This window comes from Falco cherrug, chromosome Z (genome assembly GCF_023634085.1).
Source record: "Falco cherrug isolate bFalChe1 chromosome Z, bFalChe1.pri, whole genome shotgun sequence".
Lineage (NCBI taxonomy): Eukaryota > Metazoa > Chordata > Aves > Falconiformes > Falconidae > Falco > Falco cherrug.
Genome location: NC_073720.1, coordinates 30,859,980 through 30,886,322, shown reverse-complemented (window position 1 = coordinate 30,886,322; position 26,343 = coordinate 30,859,980). Strand labels below are relative to the sequence as shown.

General features: G+C 39.1%; 1 protein-coding gene across 16 annotated transcripts in view; it reads right to left on the bottom strand.

Moving 5' to 3' along the window:
• Positions 1 to 6,925: 6,925 nt before the first annotated feature.
• JAK2 (Janus kinase 2) overlaps positions 6,926 to 26,343 on the bottom strand; it is a 91,737-nt gene continuing 72,319 nt past the window's right edge. For 15 of the 16 annotated variants that reach the window (XM_055699226.1, XM_055699227.1, XM_055699216.1 and 12 more), the window contains 7 exons: positions 25,704 to 25,840; positions 24,339 to 24,528; positions 23,287 to 23,411; positions 18,725 to 18,897; positions 17,421 to 17,538; positions 15,519 to 15,632; positions 6,926 to 11,077 (listed from right to left, as the gene is read on the bottom strand). In XM_055699226.1, the coding sequence (XP_055555201.1) occupies positions 10,970 to 11,077; positions 15,519 to 15,632; positions 17,421 to 17,538; positions 18,725 to 18,897; positions 23,287 to 23,411; positions 24,339 to 24,528; positions 25,704 to 25,840 (965 nt within the window). In that variant the 3' untranslated portion in view covers positions 6,926 to 10,969. The remainder of the gene's footprint in view (positions 11,078 to 15,518; positions 15,633 to 17,420; positions 17,539 to 18,724; positions 18,898 to 23,286; positions 23,412 to 24,338; positions 24,529 to 25,703; positions 25,841 to 26,343) is intronic. The other variant, XR_008730254.1, reaches the window with a different exon arrangement.

Here is a 26,343-nt window from a genome sequence, read left to right as displayed (position 1 = left end):
AAACGAACAGAACTGGGGAGTACTGCCAGAGCCTATTAGTATGGTGTTCCAGCCGTTTATACAGGGTGTGCTGTCAAGGAGGACAGACCAAACTGAGTTCAGAGCACCCTCTTTTTGGTCTAGTACTATTTCACATTTTCATTAATTGCTTGCATGAAGGTAGAGAGGAAATGAAGATGCAGAAAAAACTAAAGAAAATATGCAGAGGAATTTGCAGATGGCATTAAGGAGGAAGGGACTGGAATTACTTTGGAAGAGTTCAGACTGGTCTTCAAAAATGAGGGAAATTATTTCATATATTTAGGGGTAATCCAAAGTGTACATACAAGGGATGTCTGGCTATACAGAAGAATTAGGGGTTGTAGATGATCACAGAATGAGATAACAATATAATGTCGTACAAACAGGCAAACATCATACAGTGAGAATTTTACTTGTAAGATATGTGAAATATTTCTGCTGCTGAGAACAAATAAGGCCCACGGTACCATGCCCAGTTTTGGACGCCATAATTCAGGAAGGAGGAATTATGTAAAACAATAACAAGAATTATCAAAGATCTAGAAAATACAGCTTATAAAGAAAGAATGTAGAACTGGCAGTTGTTTTACACAGAGCAAAAATGACTGAGGTAAGAACTCTCAGAATTCTTCAGCTATGTAGAAAAAAAAGAAATCTTTACACAACCAATGCAGGACAAAAAGCAATGTGTTTAGACTATAAAAATGTATTTTAGAATCCAGAAAGACTTTTCAAGATCAAGGAAAATTAATCACTGGAATAGACTTACCATAGATGTTATGGGATCCTCACTGCATATTGGATAAATATCTATCAAGAATAACTTAGATATGGCAGGAGAGATAGATCAACAAAGATATAAACCCCTCCTAGTCTGTTTTACAGGATCTCATAATTATGACTTCTTTATAAATAGCAGAAAACTATCAGTTTGGGGTACTTAGTAAGTGGTATGTGATATAATAAAAGAACTTAATTATGACAACCTGATTTAATCTCCGTTGTCACTAGTCTAAACCATACATGTATACTGAAAAGACACATGCTAGTTTCTTTAAAATCCACTTGACAGTCCTCACATCTAAGGAATTTGGCATTGTCTCATCTTGGGAACTCTCTTGTGATTTCTGAAAGATTTGCCAAACTTTTGTCTCCTCTCCCCTGTTTAGGAATTCAGTTTGCAGTAGGATTCCAACCTGTTCCTTAATTCCTTAATGGAAAAGTTCTTTTAGCCTTTGGACACCTTTTTTTTTTTTTTTTCTTTTCATTTGCTAGCAAAACATCCCTTTAAATAGCAATATATTTGCCTAAGTAGAGGGATTCATGCCTTTATGTCAGATGCTCTTCTGTTGAAGGCTGAAGGCAAGCTTAAATTTTATTTTAGGCCTTTTCGGAGGTACGAACCTGCATGTGCTTGTTTGTAAGCTCCACACTTCCCATTCAGAACCTGCTGTACATGGACAAGATGTTAAGTTTGATTTACCTTTAAGTTTGATTTACCTTTTTAATTGATAAACCAGTATTTCTGAGGAGAAGCCACTTCTAATAGTGACCTGACCAAGAGTTTTTAATAACATAGTTAGAAAAGCCCATTGATCTGATTAGAGCTCAATCAGCTGTAGCTCAGGCAACACATCAAGCGTTCACATTTAATAGCTGTTCTTTTCAACTCCTCATGATGTAGTTGTTTAGCTTTTGTTGTTTCATCGTTCAGGTTAGATATACTCAGTAACACACTGGTGGACTGCTAACAGGAATTCCTGTTGCGGGGAAATTACTGCAATTTTAAATGAATTGCAATACACTTGAGCTATATACTCTTATATTTAACTAAGTTAAATATTTAATTTGTTAATATTTAACTTCTTAATAAAATTTTACAAAAATTAGTTGCCTAGGTTCAGTAAAACAGTAGACGATTATTACAGTAAAGCAACACGAATAGATTACACTTGTAGGATTTATTTTTTTCTCTTTAAGAAATCAGTAATATAATAGCAGCTGTATTACAGAGGCAATGAAATACGATGTTAATTTTCTCACACACCACCCAGCTAAAATTGATTGTGTGTACCTAAAATATCTACTGATCACAGATTTTGAACTCAAACAGGATTTTTTTGCTATCTTTGTTTAGGTAGTCTGATACAGCTGCAATTCTGATACAACTCTGCAACTTTTTTTCTTTTGGCATACTTAATACAGCTTTCAGTTGTCCTCATTTCTGGTTGTTCTGAAAGTCTTTTACAAGGTGGTGGGTGTATTTATTGAAGTCACCTAATATAATTACATTCTTATTATTACAAATAAATTATTTGAAACTTCTTGTCTGTATAATCAGATTTGTCTTCACAGATGCACTACTCAAGACCCAAGATAGACTGAAAATTTTGTTTTTCGTTCCACCATTTGTGAGAGTATGTTTGACATCTTCCTCTCTGTTCAATCATGCAATTTGAAAATCTGAAAATAGAGACAAAATAAAGCAAAGTTGATAATTTGAATTAAAAGTTGTTTTGCAGAGATCCAAAAGTTCTGCCTAGATGCCTAAGGGAAAGGTACTTTAAAAAGATTGTTAACACTTTAATTCTAAACTTAAAATCTTTGAAATTGGTTCTTAGGTAAGCCTCAGTTTTAAAGCAATCTCAGTTTCATAGACATTCCTATTTCTTAAGCTCCTGTGCACTCCCATGGCTTTTGTTGATGCCCAAAAGCCTTTTATTAGTGAGTGGCTTCGTGGCTGTTTCATATGGTAAAGCTCAGTTCAACGCCAGGGAAGTGTTTGTTTTCCTACCTGGCACCTGATGGGTCTGCCTTAGGCTCTCAGGCTGGTGGATGAGGTTGGTAATGCTAAGCACACACTGAAGCAACAGTACACTTCTGTTCGGGTGATGGAGGTAACATCAAACCTTTTGACACTGCTAAGCTTAATCACAGAATCATGGAATGGTTTCGTCAGAAGAGACCTTAAAGATCATCCAGGTCCAACCTCGCTGCTATCAGTAGGGACATGTTCCACTGGCTGAGGTTGCTCAAAGCCCCGTCCAGCCTGGCCTTGAACACTTCCAGGGATGGGGCAACCACCGCTCCTCTGGGAAACCTGTTCCACTGCCTGACCACACGCATAGAGAAGAATTTCTTCCTAGTATTTCATCTAAACCTCCTCTCTTTCAGCTTCAAACCGTTACCCTTGTCCTATCGCTACAAGCCCTACTAAAATGTCACTCTCCAGCTTTCTTGCAGGCCCCCTTCAAGCACTGGAAGGCTGCTACAAGGTCTCCCTGGAGCCTTCTCTTCTCTTCTCCAGCCTAAACCACCCCAACTCTCCCAGCCTGTCTTCATAGCAGAGGTGCTCCAGCCTTGTGGTCATCTTTGTGGCCCTCCTCTGGACTCACTCCAACAGGTCCATGTCCTCCTTATGTTGGGTGGCCGAGATCCGAAAGCGGCACTCCAGGTGGGCTCTCACAGGAGCAGAGTACAGGGGTAGAATCACCTCCCTCAGCCTGCTGGCCGCGCTTCCTTTCATGCAGCCCAGGATATGGTTGGCTTTCTGGGCTGCAAGCGCACATTGCCGGTTCACGTTGAGCTTCTTGTCCACAACACCCCCAAGCCCTTTTCCTCAGGGCTGCTCTCAATCCATTCTCTGCCCAGACTGTATTTGTGCTTGGGATTGCCCCTACCCACATGCAGGACCTTGTAGTTGTTGAATGTCATGAGGTTCACATGGGCCCGCCTTTCCAGCCTGTCAAAGTCCCTCTGGATGTCCCCCTCCTCCCTCCCCTTCTAAGGGGAGGATCCACCTCCCCTTAGACCTCCAGCTGTGCCTGACAGAGCAGTCTAGCCTTGCTCCCAGAGCTCATTTGTACATGCCTTGGGATCTGTGCATGCAGTGACCCAGCGGTAACTACAAACCAGAACTGCCAGCTATGCGAACTCCCTTCAAAACCACCTTGAAGCACACGGCTCTTGCTTTTGCCTGCTGTGGCAACCAGCATTTCTGCCACCCCAGGGACCACCCCCAACAAGAGCATCCTGCAGCTCCAGTGCAGTGGTGTGGGTGGGTGCTGCACAGCAGCAGGTCCCCACCACGCAGGGCACCAGCACTCAGGTATGACCCGGCAGCGCCAGCAAGCATCGAGCTGCCCAGATCCCCTTTCTTCCATTTGGTGTCTCTTGGGTGCTGTGAAGCTTCTGAGTTACCATTACTTCAAATGCAGCTCCAGCACTTTTCTGAAGGTGTTTCAGCAGCACTACAGCTTTACAGATACCTAAGGAAGGAGTTAAAAAAATGACCTGGTTTATGACTGGGGCATGTCTTTCAGACCTTACTGCTTGTAATGTTTTCCAGATTTCATTCTTCCAGTCCTGTTTCTTTCAACCTGTTTGCACCATCAGTATCTGGCTCTGTGAACTGCATGCACGGACCTATTATACACCTGGATTTCCCCAAGTTTTACCTTTCAGTCCAATTTTGTTTGGCTTTACTATGAGAATTTTTGCTTTCTAGGCTGCTGTTTGCCTTCTAGAGGTAACGCTGTGTAGCGTATGGCCTGCTTCACATGAGTGCCAGTCAGATGTGCGGTGCAGCCACAAAGTCTGTATGGCTTTCTGAGACCAGCCACCTCCTGTACAAACACAGGCGCTAACAGAAATTGTGTTTGCTCCTGTAGCACCAAGCTTGTAACTCCTGTGCTACACAGTCCCTTTATACATTTCAGATGAGAAACTCTGGAAAATATATGGCAACTCACATGTGCATGCACCTCCCCAAACCAGTACCTTAACTGGTTTAACTCCAGAACAGGACATACTACCCTACAGGGTTTCAAGCCTGCCAGGCTGCTCAGCCTCTTTTCCAGAGTCTCAGAACAAACTTGACAAAGGCTATAAAGTTGCATTGGCTGAAGAATCCTATGAAGTTGAACCTTCCTCTAGACAACTGGTGTAATTCAGAGAAGTAAGTTGCTTTACAAAACAAAACAAACAAAAAGAAAACAAAAGACCAAAAAATCATGTCTCAGGTAAGGCTTGGGCAGAACAGCTCTGTTACTACCCTGACTTTCAGTAAGTGGTCTTATTTTGTTGCAGAGACCACTATTTGACTTCTTAAAGTAAGCTTACACGGATGTGATCTTTTTTTTATTGTTTACTAGAAGTTTCACATCTTTATAACGTGAAAGGGAAAATACTTAAACATAAGTGATTGCACAGTTGTTTTTATACATGAGTTGCTTTGGGTTTTTTGACTGATACTCTTCAATGAGCTGAGGTTTTATAGCAGAGCTCCACATGTAAAATGCAACTGAATACACAAAAAACCAGATACACATAAAATTAGCTTTTGTAGTCTTGCAGAAGTTTAAGGTAATTCAGTTTAGATGTTACCCAGTACTTCTTGCACCCTGAAAAAAAACCCCAACAAAACCAAAAAACCCAAATCCAACACAGTTCATTGCTGTGCTGCAGGATTAATTTAGCTAAAAGTTCTTGAATTCTTTGCACTCCTGGGTGTTTCTGTATTGCTCAAAATAATCAGTCAAATAAAACTTGAAGCATTTTAAGCCTTACCTTGTTGCTCTGCTTTTATTAGTATTACTTAGCTATAACCATATTTAATGTTTCTGCACTTGTTCCTAGTGATTGGTGTTGAGAATACCTGTTAATTTGTCTGCATTTCTAGGGCAGACTCACTGTGTCAGTACTCGGTAACAGACAAATATCTTATGTGCTGCCTTGATTGCGTTATACAATTAACATAATCAGTTTCTATTTTTCTTTTCAATGCCTTCCTGAATCCTTCCTGAAGTTATGACATAATGTTTTGGGGTAAACCTTGCAAATACTAAACATTCTTCTTTCTTTTCTTACTACTACCCACAAAGAATGTTTCACTTAGTCCGACTGCAGTTTGAAAGGTTTCTAAACTGGAATTTCAGAATTCATTAAAACCACTACGAATATGTATCACAAAGTACAAGCAGAACACCCGCCACTGCATAACATGAGAATGAATTGAAGGCTGTATTGTCCCACACCATGACACGGGGACAACATGCTTCATGACATTATATATTCTCCTACAGCATTTTCTTCTTTAAACTTTTTCATTTTCCCAAAAATTTATTCTCTAGAAAAATTAAGGATTCCCAATTATGTCAGTAGGTGTTGGGATGAACAGCAGCAACACTACCTACAACATCCTTTAAGCTTCGTTGGGATGGTATTTTGTCACATAAAATAAAATCTTCAGGCTCTGAGAATAAGAAGCCTTTCATGTGTGGGAAGGAGTAACTTGAACTAGCTTAGTTTTTACTTCCACCACAGTAGCTTAAGTATATATTTGCATACTTGTATTTGTATGCATATTTTCAATTTTGCCATTGTACTTCTCAAAAATTAGCAGCAGCATTCAACTCTGTTCAAGGTATTTGGCGGTAATTTTAATGTGAAGTTACAGAAAAGTCATACGAAAAGAGTACAAGTAACGCAATTCAAGAAGTGGTTTCCCAAGAGCTTGTGTCAGAAATTCTGAAGAACTGCAGTCCGGCAACAGCCGATCTGTTAGTGGTCCCTGTCTTACACACTTGCTTCTCTCTAAATACTGAGAGTAAAGGGAAGTGCTTCTTTATCCCAAAATAATTAGCTTAATGAAAACTTAAAAAAAACCCCAACAAACAAAACCGTCTTATTGTTTGGGAGCACCCAATGTATCACCACTACTTTCATACATTTAAGTTCCTTTCAAAAGATAAACACTACTTATGGCTGTTCTGGGAAGGTCACAAGGTTGTATGTGCTGATTCTACCCCTTTAAACAGACCAGCTCTCTTCAGTAGCAACTCAAACCACCCGTAACTAATTTTACGTATTACATATAAAAGAAAACCTTGGCAGGCATGTGCCATTCATTGTATTTAGTTATTTTATTTTCACTATCCAAACTCAAAAGAAATGCACAGTTAAGTTTCGGGTATCAATACACAGCTCTCGAAAAAAATATCCCTTTCATGTTCTCTCCAAGAAACCATGTGTTCAAATGCTTGCAGTCCAACCATAAGTAGCAGGCATCTCCGTCTTGTGCTTCCTCACTCCCACCCCCCAGACCTGTTTCTACTTTAATATAAAGTACTGTAAACCTCTTATTCAAAAAGCGTAACGCAGAAAAAACTTCTCAGCCAAACGCCTTTTCAAAATTGCTGTCTGATACGACACAACCTTCAGCAGTTTCTTTTGGTATAGTAATTCTTGCATTTTTCAGTCAGGTTAGGTCTCTGTGAGTATTTTAGATTTAAGACAGACAATACACAGTTTAGAAATATATTAGCACATATTTGTCATGGTATGGCATTTTCAGTAGACATCAGTTTTTCATAAATCATTATGAATTTCACATTTCAGAAAGCTTCTTCAGTGTTGAACATCAGCCTTTTCCCATCAGTCTTGTTCTTCTGTGCTTCTGCTTTTGCTCTCAGAATCCTATCCTCCAGGTGTCTGTGAACATACATTCCTGAAAAGCTTGCTTTCTTCACACAAGAGTTACACTTCTTCATACTTCATACAATAACACCTCTTCCCATACATTTCAAGGCAGTTGGTCAACTTCTCAACTAAATGAAACAAAACCTTAATCTCTGGAAAAAAAAGTTAAAATGATCTTTACATATCTTTTTACAGTTATATTCACCTATATTTAGTAACAATTATCTCAACTATGGAGGCTTTTAATCTAGGACTTGACAAGAATAGGGTTTTCTTTTCCTGAAAATTCATTCTCTCTCTGGCTTATTACACGACTGTTGCAAGATTATGGAATATATTTAAAAACGAATTTTGCAACTTAACACATTTATACTGATAGACAACAAACCAATATTATACTAGACAATGCTTGTTTGCAGAGATTCTATAAGATATATTGTGCACTTACAGAAAAATTCTTTCACTTCAAAGGTAAGTGCAAAGCAGTAGTTGTTAATTCTACATCATAGCAGCAGTCATGTATACATAAACCAGCACTTTTTCTTAAAAAAAAAGAAAAAAAAAATCACAGCATTTTGGGTAGCATAGTGATTACATTAATGTATGACAAATGCAATGCCAACTTAAGGAAGTTTCTAAAACAAAGAACTGAACCCATTAATACAAAGGCTATATAAAAATACGGCATTGTGCAGCGCTTCTATAGATCTGAGAGCTTTCAAAACACAGTGTTTTCTGTTTGTTGTTTAAGTAGGTTACTACAATTGGCAGTAGCAAATTCAGCAAAATCACTGTATTAACATCCTCAACAGCTTTTTGAGAAAACCATTTTGCCTGTTCCAGGACCTAAGCATTGACACTGCAGATGATCACACATCTGCCCCAGAGTCCTAAGCACTACTTGGTCCTGTTCTCCCAGCTGAGAACACTCATCCTGAATGATAAGCCCTTTGCACTGACAGACTTGTTACAAAAGACTGTATGTTCCTGACCAACAGCACAAAAGTATACTGCAGTGTAAAGGTATGGCTTTCTCTAAAAATATAAAGCATTAAAGCAAAAAAAAAAAAAAAAATAATTCCACAAGACACTTAAAAAAGATCCTTGAGTTCAACACTATATTTATGCAAATCAAATAGACTATGTAATCAGTCATAGCATAGTAGAACAAGAAAAAGACTTCGTATTTACTGATAAAATAGCAGACTAGAAGATTTCTTCATTGCATTACACAAACTTCCCTGAGATTTGTAGATAAATTATGCTGAGTCTACTATATACTGGAAACCTACTGAGTGTCATACAGTGCAAATTTTACATAACTCCTGCATGTTTTCCAGCTAAAATGCTGTTTCAATACATTAAAGCTTTATTTTCTTTTGTTACAAAAACCACATACACACAACAGACTACAAATGCAAAGACTTTTTTGCACAAAATTTTGAATCTTCAAAGCAATGTATAGAAATGGAGAGAACACATTAAGTTGAACAAAGCACTTTAAAGTTCTTTGCAGCTTAAAAACTGACTGTGAAACTAGTTTTAAAAATTATCTATGCAAGTGCCCAGTGGCAAGAAAACCAACAGAAATATTATGAAATGCAATGGGCAGAAAGAGGGCTGACGCTACACTCCCTGGTTAGCAGTCTCCCATATTACAAAATCATAATTTTGTGGGAGAGAAACATCATAGTGCTACAAGATTGCTATACTGGCACTATGTTGCACTACATCATGATTTATTTTTTACTTTTTTTTAAAGCTGAGGTACTTAAAATTCTGTTAAGATGGATGTAGTTAACCAGAAAACTTCAGGAGGCCCTACAGTGAAAGTAACTCCTCAGCTTCACTGACTCACTGCCACAGATTTTAAAAATGAGCACTTCATTTTAAAAACAAATCTGGATGTCAGGTCAGTTTGCCAAGTTGTATATCCCCTTAATTGAACTCCTCTCAGCAAAAGTCCAAGAAGAACAAGCATTGTACTTCACAAACAATAATGCTTAATAATAAGTAAAAACAAAACAGAAAAAAATATTTGAACTAAAAATATACAAAACCTGCAACTTTACTGCATTGAGATATGAGATTATCCCCAAGTTTTATGCCTGGCGGCAAAACCGAAGAGCTGTCTTGTCCACAAATTTTTGTTAGACTTAGTTCAAAAGCTGAATCATACAGCATAAATAATCTGTTCAGGTAGCTCTGATCTCCTTCCAGTTCTCAGTAACTGGGATCATGTCCTGGCCACCCACTGAGTGTGAAGCAATTGCACTTGTAATTCCTCCTTCCAAAGAGTCTTATGTTGGGTATTACCACAGAAAGAAATGAGAGGTGACTTGGGCTACTTCATTACAAAATAAACTTGATGTGGTTGTGACTGGCTGCATCAGAAGCTGAGCCATAAGCATTCTTTTTTGTGTACTGGAAGGAAGGTATAAGGTGATCATCTTAACAGCAAAGTGAGGAACTGTGAAATGGAAGGCATTTTCTACATTTTTAATTCTGCTTTCAAAAGTTCCCGATTTATAAATACAGTTATGACTGCACAATAATTACAAAGATGGGAAGAATGAAAGAGCAGCATTTAAAAGCAGTTATGTTTAGCTTTTTCGCATTCAGAAACAAACTGAAGACACTGCCTTGTACAAAATGGCTTAATTTTTACTTGTTATCATTATGTTTTCAATTATATACGGGGAATCTAATACTCAACAAAGGAAAAGAAGGGTAGGAAAAACTGGATGTTTGCTTTTTGATTTAAAATTAAAAATTTCATATTGATAAATAGGTTTTCTGGCTCTCCAAATTAAGAACGATTTGCTCCCTTTCCCTAAAAATACTTACAGTACATTACAGAGCCTATTGTATCTCTTTGCATGTATTGCTGGCTGATAACTTATTCAGACAGGCACATTAAGTTTCTGGGTTTCATAACCACTTATATTTTGTTATACAGAGAAGCCATTTCTGCATCAACAACAAAAAAATCATAAACCTGTATTAACACACACAAGTCCTTGTGCTACACACAAAACAGGGTGCCAAGTCACTATATACCCAGTGTGGAAAGACTTCTAAAAGTCTTTTCTGTGCATCTCCATTTCAACAAGGAAATACACTGTCTTTTCATCTCAATCTCACCACAATTTAAATCACCTCTTTTTTGCATTGCCAAGTAAGGCAAACAATGGTGTTGTAGACTGACCATATATTAGATTATTTTACTTAGAAAAATAATTTCTCTCCCTATTGAGAATTTCAGCATGTTCTAATAGTAACAAATATATCCTGAAAAAGAAAACCAGCAGGATTCCTCAGTATACAGAGTGAGATAGGAAATTTGCCACACAGATTTTACTTTCAGCAAAGGTAAGATGCAGATGTGTACGTATGTCAATTATACACAGCGGACCAAGTACATCTTGTTCTGCATTCCAACGCATCCTTTGATGGAGGGACAGTTTTCTCATCCACCCATGTTGTCCCTTATATGATCCACTCGTTGAGCCAGATCCCTAAAGGTGGGGCGCTGGGTAACATTATTGTTCCAGCACTCTTTCATGATAGCATAAATCTGGAGAAGAAACAAAGAAAATTGGTAGTCAACAGACGTTACAAATAGTTAATAGTTACATTGAACTGGTTCAAAGAACACCTAACAAATTTATGCTTGCAAGCAACAGTGGCACAAGTGTACCACCTAGTCTTTCTATATCAATCACTTTACCTGCTTGATCCCAGTAACAGAAAGAAGCGAGGATAGCTAGGTCTGCAAAAGCCCTTATAATAAAAGATTTCTTTTTTAAAGTTAGTATAGAAATTCACACAGCTAGTTTTTGAAACTGTTAAGAGACATGTTATTTTGCTAGGCTTTTACCTTTTGCATTTTGGAAAGCTCAAAAAATGTTTAAAATGACAAATGCTTTACAAGTCTGACCAAAAATCAGATTCTAAATTCAGTCTTCCCTGCAACACTAACATATACTTCTCCACATTTGTATATTAAATTCTTAATTATTCTTCATATAAGCCAGAAAAGTTACTGTGCAAACTGAACCCACTTCTAGAAGAAGTAAATTTAAACGATTTTCACTACAATAGGCATTTGGCAACAGTTTTCTCTTTTTCAAACGTGTACCCAATACCTGGTCACAAACCAATTTACTAATCTCTTCACCTGTACTCTTCTCACTAATTTGTATCATAGAATCCTATAATAGAATGGTTTGTGTTGGAAGGGACCTTAAAGATCATCCAGGTCCAACCTCATAGGGACTATCAGTAGGGACATGTTCCACTGGCTGAGAGGTTGCTCAAAGCCCCGTCCAGCCTGGCCTTGAACACTTCCAGGGATGGGGCATCCACCGCTCCTCTGGGCAGCCTGTTCCACTGCCTGACCACACGCATAGAGAAGAATTTCTTCCTAGTATTTCATCTAAACCTCCTCTCTTTCAGCTTCAAACCGTTACCCTTGTCCTATCGCTACAAGCCCTACTAAAATGTCACTCTCCAGCTTTCTTGCAGGCCCCCTTCAAGCACTGGAAGGCTGCTACAAGGTCTCCCTGGAGCCTTCTCTTCTCTTCTCCAGCCTAAACCACCCCAACTCTCCCAGCCTGTCTTCATAGCAGAGGTGCTCCAGCCTTGTGGTCATCTTTGTGGCCCTCCTCTGGACTCACTCCAACAGGTCCATGTCCTCCTTATGTTGGGTGGCCGAGATCCGAAAGTGGCACTCCAGGTGGGCTCTCACAGGAGCAGAGTACAGGGGTAGAATCACCTCCCTCAGCCTGCTGGCCGCGCTTCCTTTCATGCAGCCCAGGATATGGTTGGCTTTCTGGGCTGCAAGCGCACATTGCCGGTTCACGTTGAGCTTCTTGTCCACAACACCCCCAAGCCCTTTTCCTCAGGGCTGCTCTCAATCCATTCTCTGCCCAGACTGTATTTGTGCTTGGGATTGCCCCTACCCACATGCAGGACCTTGCAGTTGTTGAATGTCATGAGGTTCACATGGGCCCGCCTTTCCAGCCTGTCAAAGTCCCTCTGGATGTCCCCCTCTTCCCTCCAGCACGTCAACCGCACCACTCAGCTTGGTGCTGTTGCCAAAGTTCCTGAGGGTGCACTGAATCCCAGAGTCCATCTCACCAATAAAGATGTTGAAAAGTGCTGGTCCCAGTATAGATCTTTGAGAAACGTCACTCATCACCAGTCTCCACTTGGACATCGAGCTGTTGTCCACAATCCTCTGAGTGCACCCAATCCACCGAGTGGCCCAACTGTCAAATCCTATGTGTCTCCAGTTTAGAGACAAGGGTGTTGTGTGAGACAGTGTCAAAAGCTTTACACAAGTCCAGGCAGATTACATCAGTTGCTCAACCCTCACCCATCAGTGCTGCAACCCGGTTGTAGAAGGCCACCAAGTTTGTTAGGCATGATTCACCCTTAGTGAAGCCATGCTGGCTGTCAACAGTCACCTTATTTTCCATTTGCCTTAGCGTAGTTTCGAGGAGGTTCTGCTCACTAATCTTGCTGGGCAGAAGTGAGACTTACCAGCCTGCAGTTTCCTGGGTCTTCTTTATTTCCCCTTTAAAATATGGGGTTACACTTCCCCTTTTCTAGTCAGTGGGAACATCACTGGACTGCCACAACTTCTCAAATATGATGGACAGTGGCTTCGCCACTTCATCTGCCAGTTCCCTCAGACATGCAGATAGATCTCATTAGCTCCCCTGGACTTCTGCACCTTCAGGTTCCTTAGATAGTCTTGAACCTGATATTCCCCTACAGCAGCTGGTTCTTCATTCTCCCAGCCCCTGCCTTTGCCTTATATGCCTTGAACCGTGTGGCTGGAGCACTCGCCAGTGAAGACTGAGACAAAGAAGTTGTTGAGTACCTCTGCCTTCTCCATATTCCAGGTAACCAGGTATCCCAATTCCTTCCGGAGAGCACCCACATTTTCCTTAGTCTTCCTTTTATCACTTACATACTTACAAAAGCTTTTCGTGTTGCCCTTGACGTCCCTTGCCAGACTTTATTCTATCAGGGCTTTAGCTTTCCTAACCTGAACCCTGGCTGCTCAGACAATTTCTCTGTATTCTACCCAGGCTACCTGTCCTTGCTTCCGTCCTCTGCAGGCTTCCTTTCTGTGTCTGAGTTTGTCCACGAGCTCTGTGTCCATCCATCAGGCTGCCTGGCATTTCTGCCTGACTTCCTCTTTGTTGAGATGCATTACCCCTGAGCCCAGAGGAGGTGATCCTGGAATATTAACCAGTTTTCTCGGGCCCCTCCTCCTTCCAGGGCTCTATCCCATGGTACTGTACCAAGCAGACCCCTGAGGAGGCCAGAGTCTGCTCGACTGAAGCCCAGGGTAGTGGTCTTGCCATGTGCCCTCTTTTGCTGTCCTCAGGATCTTGAACTCCACCATTTCATGGTCACTGCAGCCAAGGCTGCCCTTGGCCTTCCCATTCCCCACAGAATTTAACCCGGATCATTATTACCAACTTTTTATACTTCCAAGAATTTTTTACGTGTTGCTTAAGAACAATCTGCACTGTTCCCAGGAAGAAAAGCAGCAGCAGTTCCTTATTTTTCAGCAGTTCAAATGTGTGCATTGACCAAGCTGCTTTAGACCCAAGTCTCAAGCAGCTTGTAAGCTACAGACATCTGGAAGATTTAGTATCAGTTATGACTGGTGTCTCAGGATCAAAATGAGAAGAGCACATTTTCTGACGAGAGAGACATTTCCATTGTGCTTTGGTATCTGAAGAAATGTCAAAGACACTGAAATCTTTCCATTAGTTTGGATACAGCTTCAGTAAAACAGATTATGTATTATCGTATACATATGACATTCTGGTTATCTACAAAAAGCCAAACCTCTGCAATTCAAGAATTGCTGTATTCATACATATAATGCAAGAAAGTTTACTTCATAAACTTCTCTTTTGATTCTCTATAGACTATCTCTTTGCCTCGTGGCTCCCCTGACCCACCTGTACCATTTTTTCTCTTCTCTGCTAGACCACTTGACTCTGATCGCTCATCTGTCTCCAGTTTTGAATGGAATATTTCTTGGCTTATTGCCAAGTATGCTTGATTTTAAAGGGATGCAGCAATTAATCTGAGCTGAAAGTTATACCTGTTAAAAAGCGTAACTATTTCACTTACATTCTTTCCCTGCTGATTCATCTACCCAACCCTACCAGTTTGACAAGTGCACCCTGTTCTGAATAACAGAGAACTACAAGACTTAGAAGCAGTATGAAAGTATATTTGTAAAACATCTAGAGTATTAGCAAAACCAAAAGAACACTGAATTACTTTGTGTGCTCTGAGGGTGGCTTTACATAGATACACACTTCAGTGTATCTATAAAGAACATACATACAGATCTGAAGGCCCTGAACATACAAAATCTGATTCATGTTTAACTGTGCCTACAGTCTGCAGGTAGCTCTTGGCTGAGAGTGCTTGACAGCGATTTGTACACATAATAAACATGGGTATTCCCATGCTTAAGGATGGAAAAGCAAAAAAAGGAAAATAATCAAGATAAGGAGTTATTTAGATCTTGGAATTAAATGTGAAAAACCTTATGTAGATATTAAGATACTTCTGTTAAATGTTACAGACTTCAGAAGAATCCACAGTTCACAGTTTTGAACAAAAATATCTATATGAGACTTCCATGGAAAAAGTTCTATATGCTAACCTCATTGCCTTAATAAATTTATGTTTTTGAAATAGAAGCCTGAGTGCCCCAGTACAGCAGTCATAATAGTCCTACTTCATATATTTAGAAAGACTACATTCTAGGCTCCTGAAGGAATCCACTCTAAAGAATCAGAAAATAAATGTGATTATACTCATCATGCAATTGATAAAGTAACAGCACAACCATTCCACTTGTGCAAATACTTCAGGAATCCAAGCAGAACGAAACACAAGTTTTGCATTTACCAGGTACTCACCCTGACAGAGCACCTTTCAGACTATAGTAACATATTAATACAATACTGCACCTCATCAGGACATCCGTCTGGTCTTGGCAGTCGTCCGTTATTCTTCAAAAGCTCTATCAAATGAAATACAATCATCTGCCCTTGTTTATCATTGCCAATCATGCGCATGAATTCCTGAAACAGAAGGCTGACTGTCAAATAAATTTTGAAGGAAGAAAAGATGCTGCAACATTCTTACTGAGGGAAAATTCTTTGTAAGAAGATTAAATAATAAGAACAAATAGAATAGTATGTAACCATGATAAAATTATAAATTACAAGTCCAGAGAATATACTAATAATTTTTTGTATGTGTACAAAAATAGGATGATACATATACAATTTAAATCAGTAAGTGAAGAATCTTCTTAAAAAATGTCAATTATCTGATGATTAACTAGTTTTAAAGGGATAAAACTCACAGCTAATTCTAAATTGCTCCCTGAAACATTAAAACAAGATCTTTGTGCTTTCAAAAATCCCAGTCAAACAGAAAACAGACAATAACATACTGATGTATAAGCCAAAGATTAACAAGATTAATCAGTAACTACAGGCCAGAAACAGTAGCATAATTAAAGCCAGCAAAAATGGACTGGATAGATCTTGTTATCCAAAACTCAAACATAATCCAAAAAGTAGATTAAAATGTCACTCAGATTGCTAGAGATCAAAAAATAAATGAGGAAGCACTACTAACTGAAAATAATTTCCAAGCGCAACACAAGGGAATTATTTTTCCTCCAATGCTACATAAATTCCTTCAATGATCCTTGACTTGAAAATGTGGAACTTGAAAATGTTGGCAGAATGTGCAAAAGGCTAAAGTTGGGCAAACAATGTGTAGCTATAAAGACTGTGACAGTTAAACAGACCACTTTGGCTACTTGGTAGAATTTATTTTTTTTTTATACATACCAATACGATAACCACCTGATTAAGTGGTGAATGCACATGTAGATTTGATTTATTCTAAGTAAGTTCCACCAGAGCCCGTGGCTTACTCTACCACTTTCCATTTCATAATCCTTCTGAAGAAGAACTCCAGGTGTCTGCAATGTTCGTTATTATGCAGGAAGTACTGCCACTGCCTTGAGTTCTTCCTTGACAGCTTAGTCATTGTACCAAATTACTAAGAGATCCACTGAGGCCAATGCAGAGAACTGTCAAGTGCATTTCTGCCTTTGCATCACTGTCCAGCTATCAAAACTACATTTGCCAGCACTGACACACTGGCCAAGGGTGCGGACAGCTCCAGTAAATATGTAAGGTTTAACTCTCCTGTTATGTCTGCAGAGGATGGCTAGGTATAAGTAACTTTGTGAATCTTATTTCCAACTGGAGAACTATAATTCAGCATACAAGTAGTATTCTTCTCTGTCCACTGTAAATCTGTCTTTAAAGGTGCCTGTCAACACTCTGCAAAAAGCCTCTCCCTTTCTTTCTTGAACTTCAATAACTTGAGTTCTGGTAACATAACAAAAACCCTTTAAGTTACCTTATTTAAATCAACTTAATGCTTACATATTTGTTTGGCTCAGTCTCAGATGTGGAATAACATTAAAAATACACATTGTGTTGCAATGGAACAGTTGCATTTGGGATTATTGTCCACGAAGGATGAGAAAGGACAAACTATGATGAGAAATTTTAAAACCTTTTTCAAACAGGTAGGAGCTACAGGATGGATGAGATCTGCACAGACTACCAGGTAATTTTCAGATCTCCTTTCCTTCTTACAGCTTGATACTAATACTTTTTAGCATGTTAATGCTTCTGATTGGATGCTGACTCAATAAACATTATGGTATCTCCAGAAAAGGATCAGTAAATATCAACCTATTTAGGTATAGGAACAACATATACCTTTAAAAAAATCTAAATAAACAAAAACCCTCTGAAAACCATTAACTACATACTTACAGCTGGTGGGCTTTTGTTCTTGTCAATATATGTGAAGAGTTCATACAACACCACACCAAAACTCCACACATCTGAGGCCACAGAAAATTTGCTTTCTGTCAGAGATTCTGGAGCATACCTGCAACACATGGTAAAGAGAATATTTTTCTGTGTAATGTGTCTTTTTCGGTTTGAAGACACTTCTTTTAATAAGACATTCTTTTCATGATACTTTTCTATTCATAGGGATTAGCACATTCTCTTTTCCTTCCTCTACCTTCACTAGTAATTGTTTTTTGAATAATAGTTAATTGATGTTGAAAACACAAACACTTTAAACGCAGTTAGTGATAACTATATCCAAGTTTGTTTTTTTCCCTGAAGTTGTAGGTATTTTTTATCTGTGGTGCAAGTAAACAAGAATTTGATAAGACCTGGCAAGACAGACAATTATAGCTAGTAAGCATCCTCCCATCACTTTCAGTGAGCCTTAAACTGTGTCCCAGTAACATCTACTAAGACGCCATCTTGTATTATTTATCTTTTAGATATGATATTTTTACAAGTGCCTAAGGCAGCCTAAAGTGTAGACTAAAATCACATCTGGAATAGCATTTTCTTTTGCTGTTAAAACATAAAATGCTTTTTAATCACAGTTATCTGCCAGCATATTTTCTAAGGTACTTCTACGTCTTCACAGAACAGAACTGAAGCATATATTTTGCATTCTGAATACAGTCTACCAATTTCCATTTCATAATCCTTCAGTCTCCCCCAGGCTACAGAGCGTTCTCCTTTCCAAACAAAGTGTAGCTCTTTGGAGCATTACTGTATTTTGGAACAACTGCCCTTCTCTGGAAGGTCAATGCCCGAATACAGGCATCTACCCGACTATTCAACCCAGCATTTAGCCTTGCTTATTACAGTCTATGGGACATAAATCCACTTGGTCAACAGAGGGTCCATCCAACAGATCTCAGCTAGAAGATATGAACCACCAGTGTTTAGGGAACCAAAAGATTCAAAACTCTGAAAGCATCCTGGGGAATCAGTCCTTCTAGATTTCTTTTATTTTTGAATATCTTTCCTGTTGTGTACTATTTCTTTTAAATGTTTTAGTCATTTTTAGAGGCTTTTTCTAGAAAATATGTTGAAAAGTCCTACATGCTGTTCTGTAAATTCAAACATCATACATGTGACTTTCACGATGCTGAGCATCTTAGTTGGAGTCCACACTTAAAATTTCCACAATATGCAAAACAATTGGCTGAAGCTGCAAAAACTGAAAATATGCCACAATTTCATATATCCAGTATCAGACTTACCAAAATATAGGGCTTTCACCAGGTTCTTTTACTTTGTAGTATTCTTTGTCTTGTGGCAAGACTTTTGTCAATCCAAAATCTCCAATTTTAACTCTGTTCTCGTTCTCCACTAAGATATTTCTTGTTGCTAAATCCCGATGAACATATCTTTTTGTACCCAGATACTCCATGCCCTAGGTGTAAAGTTCACAAACGTAACAGGAAAAGAGTTATTTTTACCATTAAGCAGCTGTACTTTCCCTAAAGGTAGAAATTAATCTCAAAGTTAAAATCAAACACAGACTGTTGCCAAAACCAGTGTTCTTGAACATTTTTCTTTTCTGAGGAGTTACTTTTTCCAAGTGCAGGGACCCCCCTTAACTGAAGGGAGACAGACTGAACATGTGCCAGAGCCAAATGTTTTTTGATTATGTAGCTGGATAGCTGCTACAGTTCCTTTCTGTGGCCAAATGCAGTTTACTGGTGATGGAAGGAAAACAAAATTTGGGCAAAGCTATACAATCCCGGGTGGATGAAAAGACTGTCCTATTTACCCATTTCATTTAATCTTTTGTTCACTTCATACATCTGCTTCCATGATTGCTTTATGAAACTTTATATTATGATTCCTTGAATCTGACAGCTGTTCTCTGACTGTATTCCCATGTGTGTCTTGTTTCTCTTCTGTATGGACCATTACTCGCCAACACAGTTCTGCTTATTGTTAAATTTCCATTGGCTGTTGTAACAAAAAACACGGGTCTGAAGCCATTTTGTCTTTTGCTGCTGCTGCAGCACAATTATTCTTACACATTAACCTTTTTGCTAACAAGAAAATGTGGAAGAAACCAGTGTGTGTAGTGGCATTACTCAAAAAAGAAAGTCTTGCTTACACAGCAATAAGTGGTGGACATAAGTGGACACTGCACAACACCAAGAGGCACCCAACTTGTACATGAAAGGAAACACAAAGCAGGCTACCAGTTTGAGTTTCGTAAGAAAGCATCTCACTCCTTCAACACAACCGAAGAGCAATACATTATGCTAGAGGCATCTTTGACCTCAAAGGTTCTGAACACCAATGTTATACTATTAATGCCAGAAGATTTCTTTTTCTCTCTCTCTGTTTTCTTTCTGTTTTTTTGAGAAACACCTGAAATAGGTGGACTCCGAAGCCTTCCTCTCACCCTCCTGTTACCTCCTAGCACCGCTAGGTGGCACCGCTGTTTGCTCATAGCCCACTCCACTTACCCCTGCAACCCTGAAAAATACCAAACCTATAGCTTTTCCAGAGGAAGACTCCTGGGTTTCTGCTACAACCAGTCTATCTAAATGCCGTAACTTTTTACTGCTACTACATACTGTAGTGAAAACAGTCCTGAAGTTTCTCGGATGATAGTAATTTTTCTGTTAGCCTGGAAAACACAGAGCTACTCAATTGAAATCACGCAAATTCTAAGTGGGAAGCATAATCCTGTAGCATTACTCCAACAATGGAGCTGAGTTTAATTATGTCATTTTGAATGTTCTTCTCATTCGAGTTGGGCTCTCCAGCAAGGACACCTGAAGCACTCTAAGCATTAAGAGATGGAAAAGTAAATTTATTCTTAGCCATCTCTCCTACCAGCCAGCATTAACAAAATGCAGGGCCAAAAAATAACATCCCAAAAAATCAGATGCATGGGGATGTTAACTTCCTTATTTGCCATTCTGTTGCCAGGATTCTTCAAAGTTTAATACAGAGTTCTGTTGCTTGCCACCAGACAAGCTGTACTATCAGCCCCATGCTGCACCAGCTGCACTACTTTGGATCCACAGAAACATCATTAGCAAATGCCATCTCTGAAAATGCTGCTTTTCACAGCATGAGATATGCACAAAAAATGTCACGGTTAAGTCAGGAACCCTTTCCCAGTATAGCAGCAAGGAATCAAAACACAGCAAGCAAGCAAGCAAGCAAGCACACTTATCTTAACACTCAGGTATGGGCATGCCTTCATTTCTTTCACACATTTGAGAGAAGAGCAGCAAGGCAGAGGGAGAAAGATTTTTGACTGAAAACTCAAAGTAACAGTGATAAAAATGCACAGCAGAAAGATGTGAGACGCTGAAAGAGCAAACATCGCAAGAGAAGCAAAAGCACCTAAAGGAAAGAGGGAAACATGATCAGCTGAAAGAGGAAGGAAAAGCACTCAGATTGCATTTTCATAATTATTAGATACTATGTTTTTAATTAAGTTGTTTTGAGGTAACAGAATACTGCAGATTAGAGTGAGATCTTAAAATGATCAGTACAACCTCTGCTTTGCAGGTTGCACAGCAACAACAGTGCAAAGCAACAGACATACACTTTGGTTCCCTTAGAAGCGAAGAAAAGATACTTCTTTAAGAGCAAGTCTATGTGTGGACTTCCCTTACTCTCCTACTCTTGTGTACCCATGGCTTTGTCACATGAAAGCAATGTTTTCCCACTTAATTATCTGCAGAATACATATTCTAGCTCCCTTCCTCTTGGGTGGTTCTTGGTACTTAGGAAGCAGTCATTTCATCTGCTATTTTGATTTTTCATCACCATCCTGAAGACCTGTAATATTTTGAGGCTTCTTTTATAAATGTGCAAGCACACACACACATTAAGGACCTTTTTCTTTATACCTTCTGAATACAGTTCCTTTCCTAAAGCTTCCTGCCATACTTGCACTGCCTGCAAAGGCCAAAATTCACCTTCCAGTCCTCCCACCAGATACCTCTCTCACAGACCAGGACCGTGAGATACATTGCCACTGTTGTTCCTTCAGGCTTTGGATAAGGCCTGAAGACTTACACGTGCAAGCTTCGCAGCTGCTTATAAGAGTGAACAGGGCAGGTACCTTACAATCCTTCAGGTAACAGGCTGAGATGGCCACACAATAAAACAGCTAAGTGGTTGCAGCCTTTGCGCATTCCAAAAATCCCTGTTGCATCTTTATTCCATCCAAGATTCTCTGTCACTGTCCTCTGAGGTGGTGCGGAGCATGAGACTCTTCCAGCTCTTTGCTTGAAGGAACATTGTTTTTAGGGACTTACCAGCACTAATAATAATATAAGATTGAGATATTTTCTTATGCCTGTTATGGAGAATGACTTCTTTTTCTGGAGACATAGCTCAGAGGGCTTTAGGGCTTTTTAACCCTCCTTGAGTGGGTGGTCACGTGTTCAACTATTCCTCTCTGTGAAAGGACTGACACTTCCCACAGACTTGTGAATGTTTTCCGTTTTCCAACCTCAGTGCACACTGCTTGCCCATCAAGGAGTTTTTGCTGGAGGCTACTCACCTAGCTCTGCTTCAGTGAAGCACATGAGTAGGTGAGATCAGTTGCTAAAGGTGCATGCAGCATCCTTCTGTACCTGCCCCAGGTTCAGTAGCTAAAAGGTTTACTGAGCCAGTCAAATTTCAAGCAGGGAACTATCAAGCTCTATTCACCAGGTGAATGCCTGGAGAAGATCTTGGCTCTGGCACAGACTCTCCTGCCTGACTCTTGTCAGGCCTCTTCTGTGGGTATTGCAGAAGGAAAGGGTTCTGCTCCGAATGTGGCAGGGCACACATTACCAGACATGCGGGCTACATACTCCAAAGTATACTCACTAATTTTAAGTAAATTATTGTTTCCATGTCTTTGATGTGGGTACTGGGGAAAGGAATTTGGGTACTGGGGAAAGGAATTTAAGAATATTTGCAGTACATGCCTTGAGGGGGGGGGGGGGGGAGTGTGTGTGGGGGTGGTTTTTTTGTCTCTTCCTCCTACACCCCTCCCTGGGTTTTTTTTCCCCTTTCCCCAAACTACCAAACATGCAACAAAAACTGAAGTGTCTGTAGTTTCTTGTATCTAAAGCATAATGACAAAATAAAACTAAGGTAGGCATAAGACCTCTTTCTGAGGAAATTGGGTATCACAATAAAGATCAGATGATTGCCCCCTTTTTTCAGAGTTTTATGAAGGATGTTCAGTACCAGCCACTGAGACTAGCAAATCATTTACTACAGCTCTGGTCACATCTATGGCCTATAGTTCTTCATAGAGAAATTACCTCTGTCTGCTCTTTCTGCTAAACAAGCTAATATTATTTACAGTTTAAAGTAAATTCTTAAACATACAGATGCTGTTACAGTAATTTTAGATTTGAATATCCATGTTCTTAAAAATAAGTTATGGTACGTCACAAACAATTTGCCTGAGTGAGTGTATTAACTCCTGCAAAATTTTATTTCAGCTTTCCCTAGGGAGAAAAGAGAGTTTAATTCTTCTTAACAAACTACAAGCTAAGCAAACAGTAAAATACAGAAAAATAAATAGCGTATATTCTGCCCCCATCAGCAGATAGGCCAATCTCATCACCCTTTGTTAAAGCTACTCAGAAGTTTGTTGGGTGTGTTCAGAGCACATCAATATGTATTGCTACTTTTTTTAGGGTTATGTGGTGCTAGCAGCCCAACAGTATTATAAAAGATAAACCAAACCATCATTGGCTGTTTTGAGACAAATGAGACAAGACCAAAGAGACAAAAATTTGCTGAAAAATACCGATCACCTGAGATTTCCTACCTTGCATATCTGAGACGCATACAGCAAAAGCTTCTTGTGGTCCAGCCTCTCCTTGTGTTTCTGCAGATAATCTCGTAAACTTCCATATGGTAAATATTCCATAATTAATCTTAGATTCCTACGACCTTTGACAACAACATCAACAAAAAAAAATCACACTTAGTTTTTCTGTCATTTCCCAATGACAAGTTTTGAAATGTAAATATTTACAAACGTCTATGAATTACAGTTATATAAAATAGTCTTAATACCAAACCCCTAATTTATTGTATGTACATCACCATACAATTTTTCATATATTAGTTAACTTGCTATTTATTTAAATACAACAATAACGCGGATATGTTTGACATACAGAGCATCACTAATCAAGATGATTTCATCAATACTTAGCTACCATTGCTAAAGCAAAGCAGAAGTGCCACACGTGTGTATCTGTGTTTAAGTAATTCCTCCTTGTTGCTGAAATGAAATCCAGAATGGCAACTGACATCAACTGGTCAGCAGTTTTACCAACTATAAAAACTCAGTACGATTTTGAACACAATCTTTTTCTTTTTACAGTAAGATTTTGAGCAGAACACACGCTTTCATTCAACTTCAATAACATCAGCAATTCACTTAAATGCATCATTTCTGAAATCTTCTCCTGTCTAGTCTTTTACTCTATAAGCTGTACAAGAATTGGCAATATCCACTGTAAGACATTACACTGAGCAAAAACCAAGGGTTATAAAATGGTTGCATTTTCCCGCTGAACTCTAAATTCTTTCCCTAGGAAGACTTTTATGCTTTAAGATAAAGAAACTGGGTAACTGGCCAAAATAGTACTTTCTCTAAATCAATCAGATAATGCGATGAGCTGACTGAATAAAATGTCCACCTTGTACTGAGAAGTAGTATATGACAGACACTACCCTCCTTTGATTTGTACTAAGTCCTGGGGAAGTTAGGACAAGTCAGTGAGGTTCGCGAACACACTTACCTCTCTGAATGTCTTAAGTGTGCAAACTTAGGTGGACACCTGAAGGTGCATTCAATATAGCACATACCTGCGCTGTAGCATACTCCTTTGTATTTAACGATGTTATCATGCTGCAGAGATTTAAGGATTTCAATTTCTCTTTCAAAGTCCCTAAGGTGCTCTTCTGTGCTATGTTGCAGCTTTTTCACAGCCACCACCTCCCCCGTATTATCCTGCAGTGGATCATACCGGCACATCTCAACACTGCCAAAATTTCCCTATATGACAAATGGAAATACTTGAATTAAAAACAAGTCCACAACATTGTCTTTTTCTTAGTGCTTGTTCATACCGCCTCGGTGCTTACTGCATCATTAAGGTGACCACAATTAAGTAAAATGCCACAAAACCTCCCTGAGAAGAAAAAAAAGAGTGCAGGGGATCATAAGTAACAGTTCTAAAAGAGTAAGAAACATGTTTTATGAAAGAAAGCAAACAGCACAAGAGGAAAAGACGACAATGAGAAGGGGCAATGTCCATTCATTTTCTCTCCCTTCTTCACATATTTCCACACGTACTTGCAAACTGTCAGTTGACATACTCCTTTGCCTGCACTTGCTAAGATCCCTTCATTTAGGCTGCTTTTGGCTCTTAATTCTCTGTTCCTTGGCAGTTCTTCCCCCACTCGTTTCAGTGTTCTACCTTCCCTTTCTCTATTTGTATTTGCTTTATCTTCCTTTATGCAGTCCTCACTCCCTCTATGCTATGCTACCATTTACAGTCAACAACCAACCCTCTGCAAATAGAAATAGTTCTGCTACTTCACTTTCAGGCTTGCTTTCACTAGTACTTGAAGACAAAGCAATATATAGCTATCATGACAATAAAAAAACATAACACCGCACAGAACCACTCTGGAAAAACGCTACTTGGTTAAGATCTGCCAGCTGCGCTTGGTCTTCTGTCTAGGCATGCTTTCACACAGCCAGGCTGCAATGACTTGCAAAACTAGTAACCAAATGCTGATTTCTAAAGCCAAAAAAGTTCAAGGCCTACATATATCTCTAAAAGACATTACTGAATTTAGGGACGGCATATACAGACTTCTCAGAATGGTCATGCACAAAAAAACCCCAACCCCACTAGTTCTATGCAAGACTGCTCTGGAAAATTTTAAAATTAATACCATTCTCTGCATTACTTTGAATTACTAAGAAAGATTTTAGCTTTTTGTTGTTACTGGATTCACTGTGGAGGTCAGCTAGCTTTCTTTCAGCTAATGACATTGTGAAACTAAGAAAGAGATCTAAAAGGAACTGCATGTTGAGGTCAGATACGTATTAGTTTCTGTAATAGAAGTTTCAAAGTGAATAATTTATAAGGGGTCATGGGAAGATAACTGAAAAAGGACAGTTATTTTTCTAGGCAATTAGAGAATTTTGAAACATCCTACCTTGCCAAGCTGCTGTAAAAATTTAAGATGTCTTTCTTCAAATTGTGTTGGGTCCCGATCTTCAAAAGCACCAGAAAATCCAAGTGCTCCAATTCTCATATTTGGCAACATATCACTTTCTGTCAATAGCTCATAATCTGACAGGTAGGAGGAAAGGAAGAGAGAAAGGGAACAGAAGGCACAGAGAAGCAAACAGGAGAATGAAGAAACTTATTACAATCATGGCATAGTCTACCTTTGCTTGGCATACCCCAAATTCAGTAGAATATTAACAACCACCTTAACTTCCATACAGTAATCTGCAAAGACAAAGTAGTACTACGGAAAAGTCAAATTATTTGTCTTGACTCATAGCAAGTCTTACTTTAATTTCCTGATTTTCTTTTTTGCAGACCTACTGTACTTCAAATTTAGCAACTATTGTGCAACAGCTCCACTACTGCAGGGGGGAGAAAAGTAAACTTCACAAATGCTTGTGATAACATGCGTCTTCCACTCGGAAAAAAGATAGATACCTCTTTATTTTATTAAGAAAAAGAAAGAAAGGAAGACATTAACATACTTGATTAAGAGGCTAGAATGTTTGGGAAAGATGTCAATCAAACCTGAAAACTGCTTTGAATGATAATGTTCACTTTTA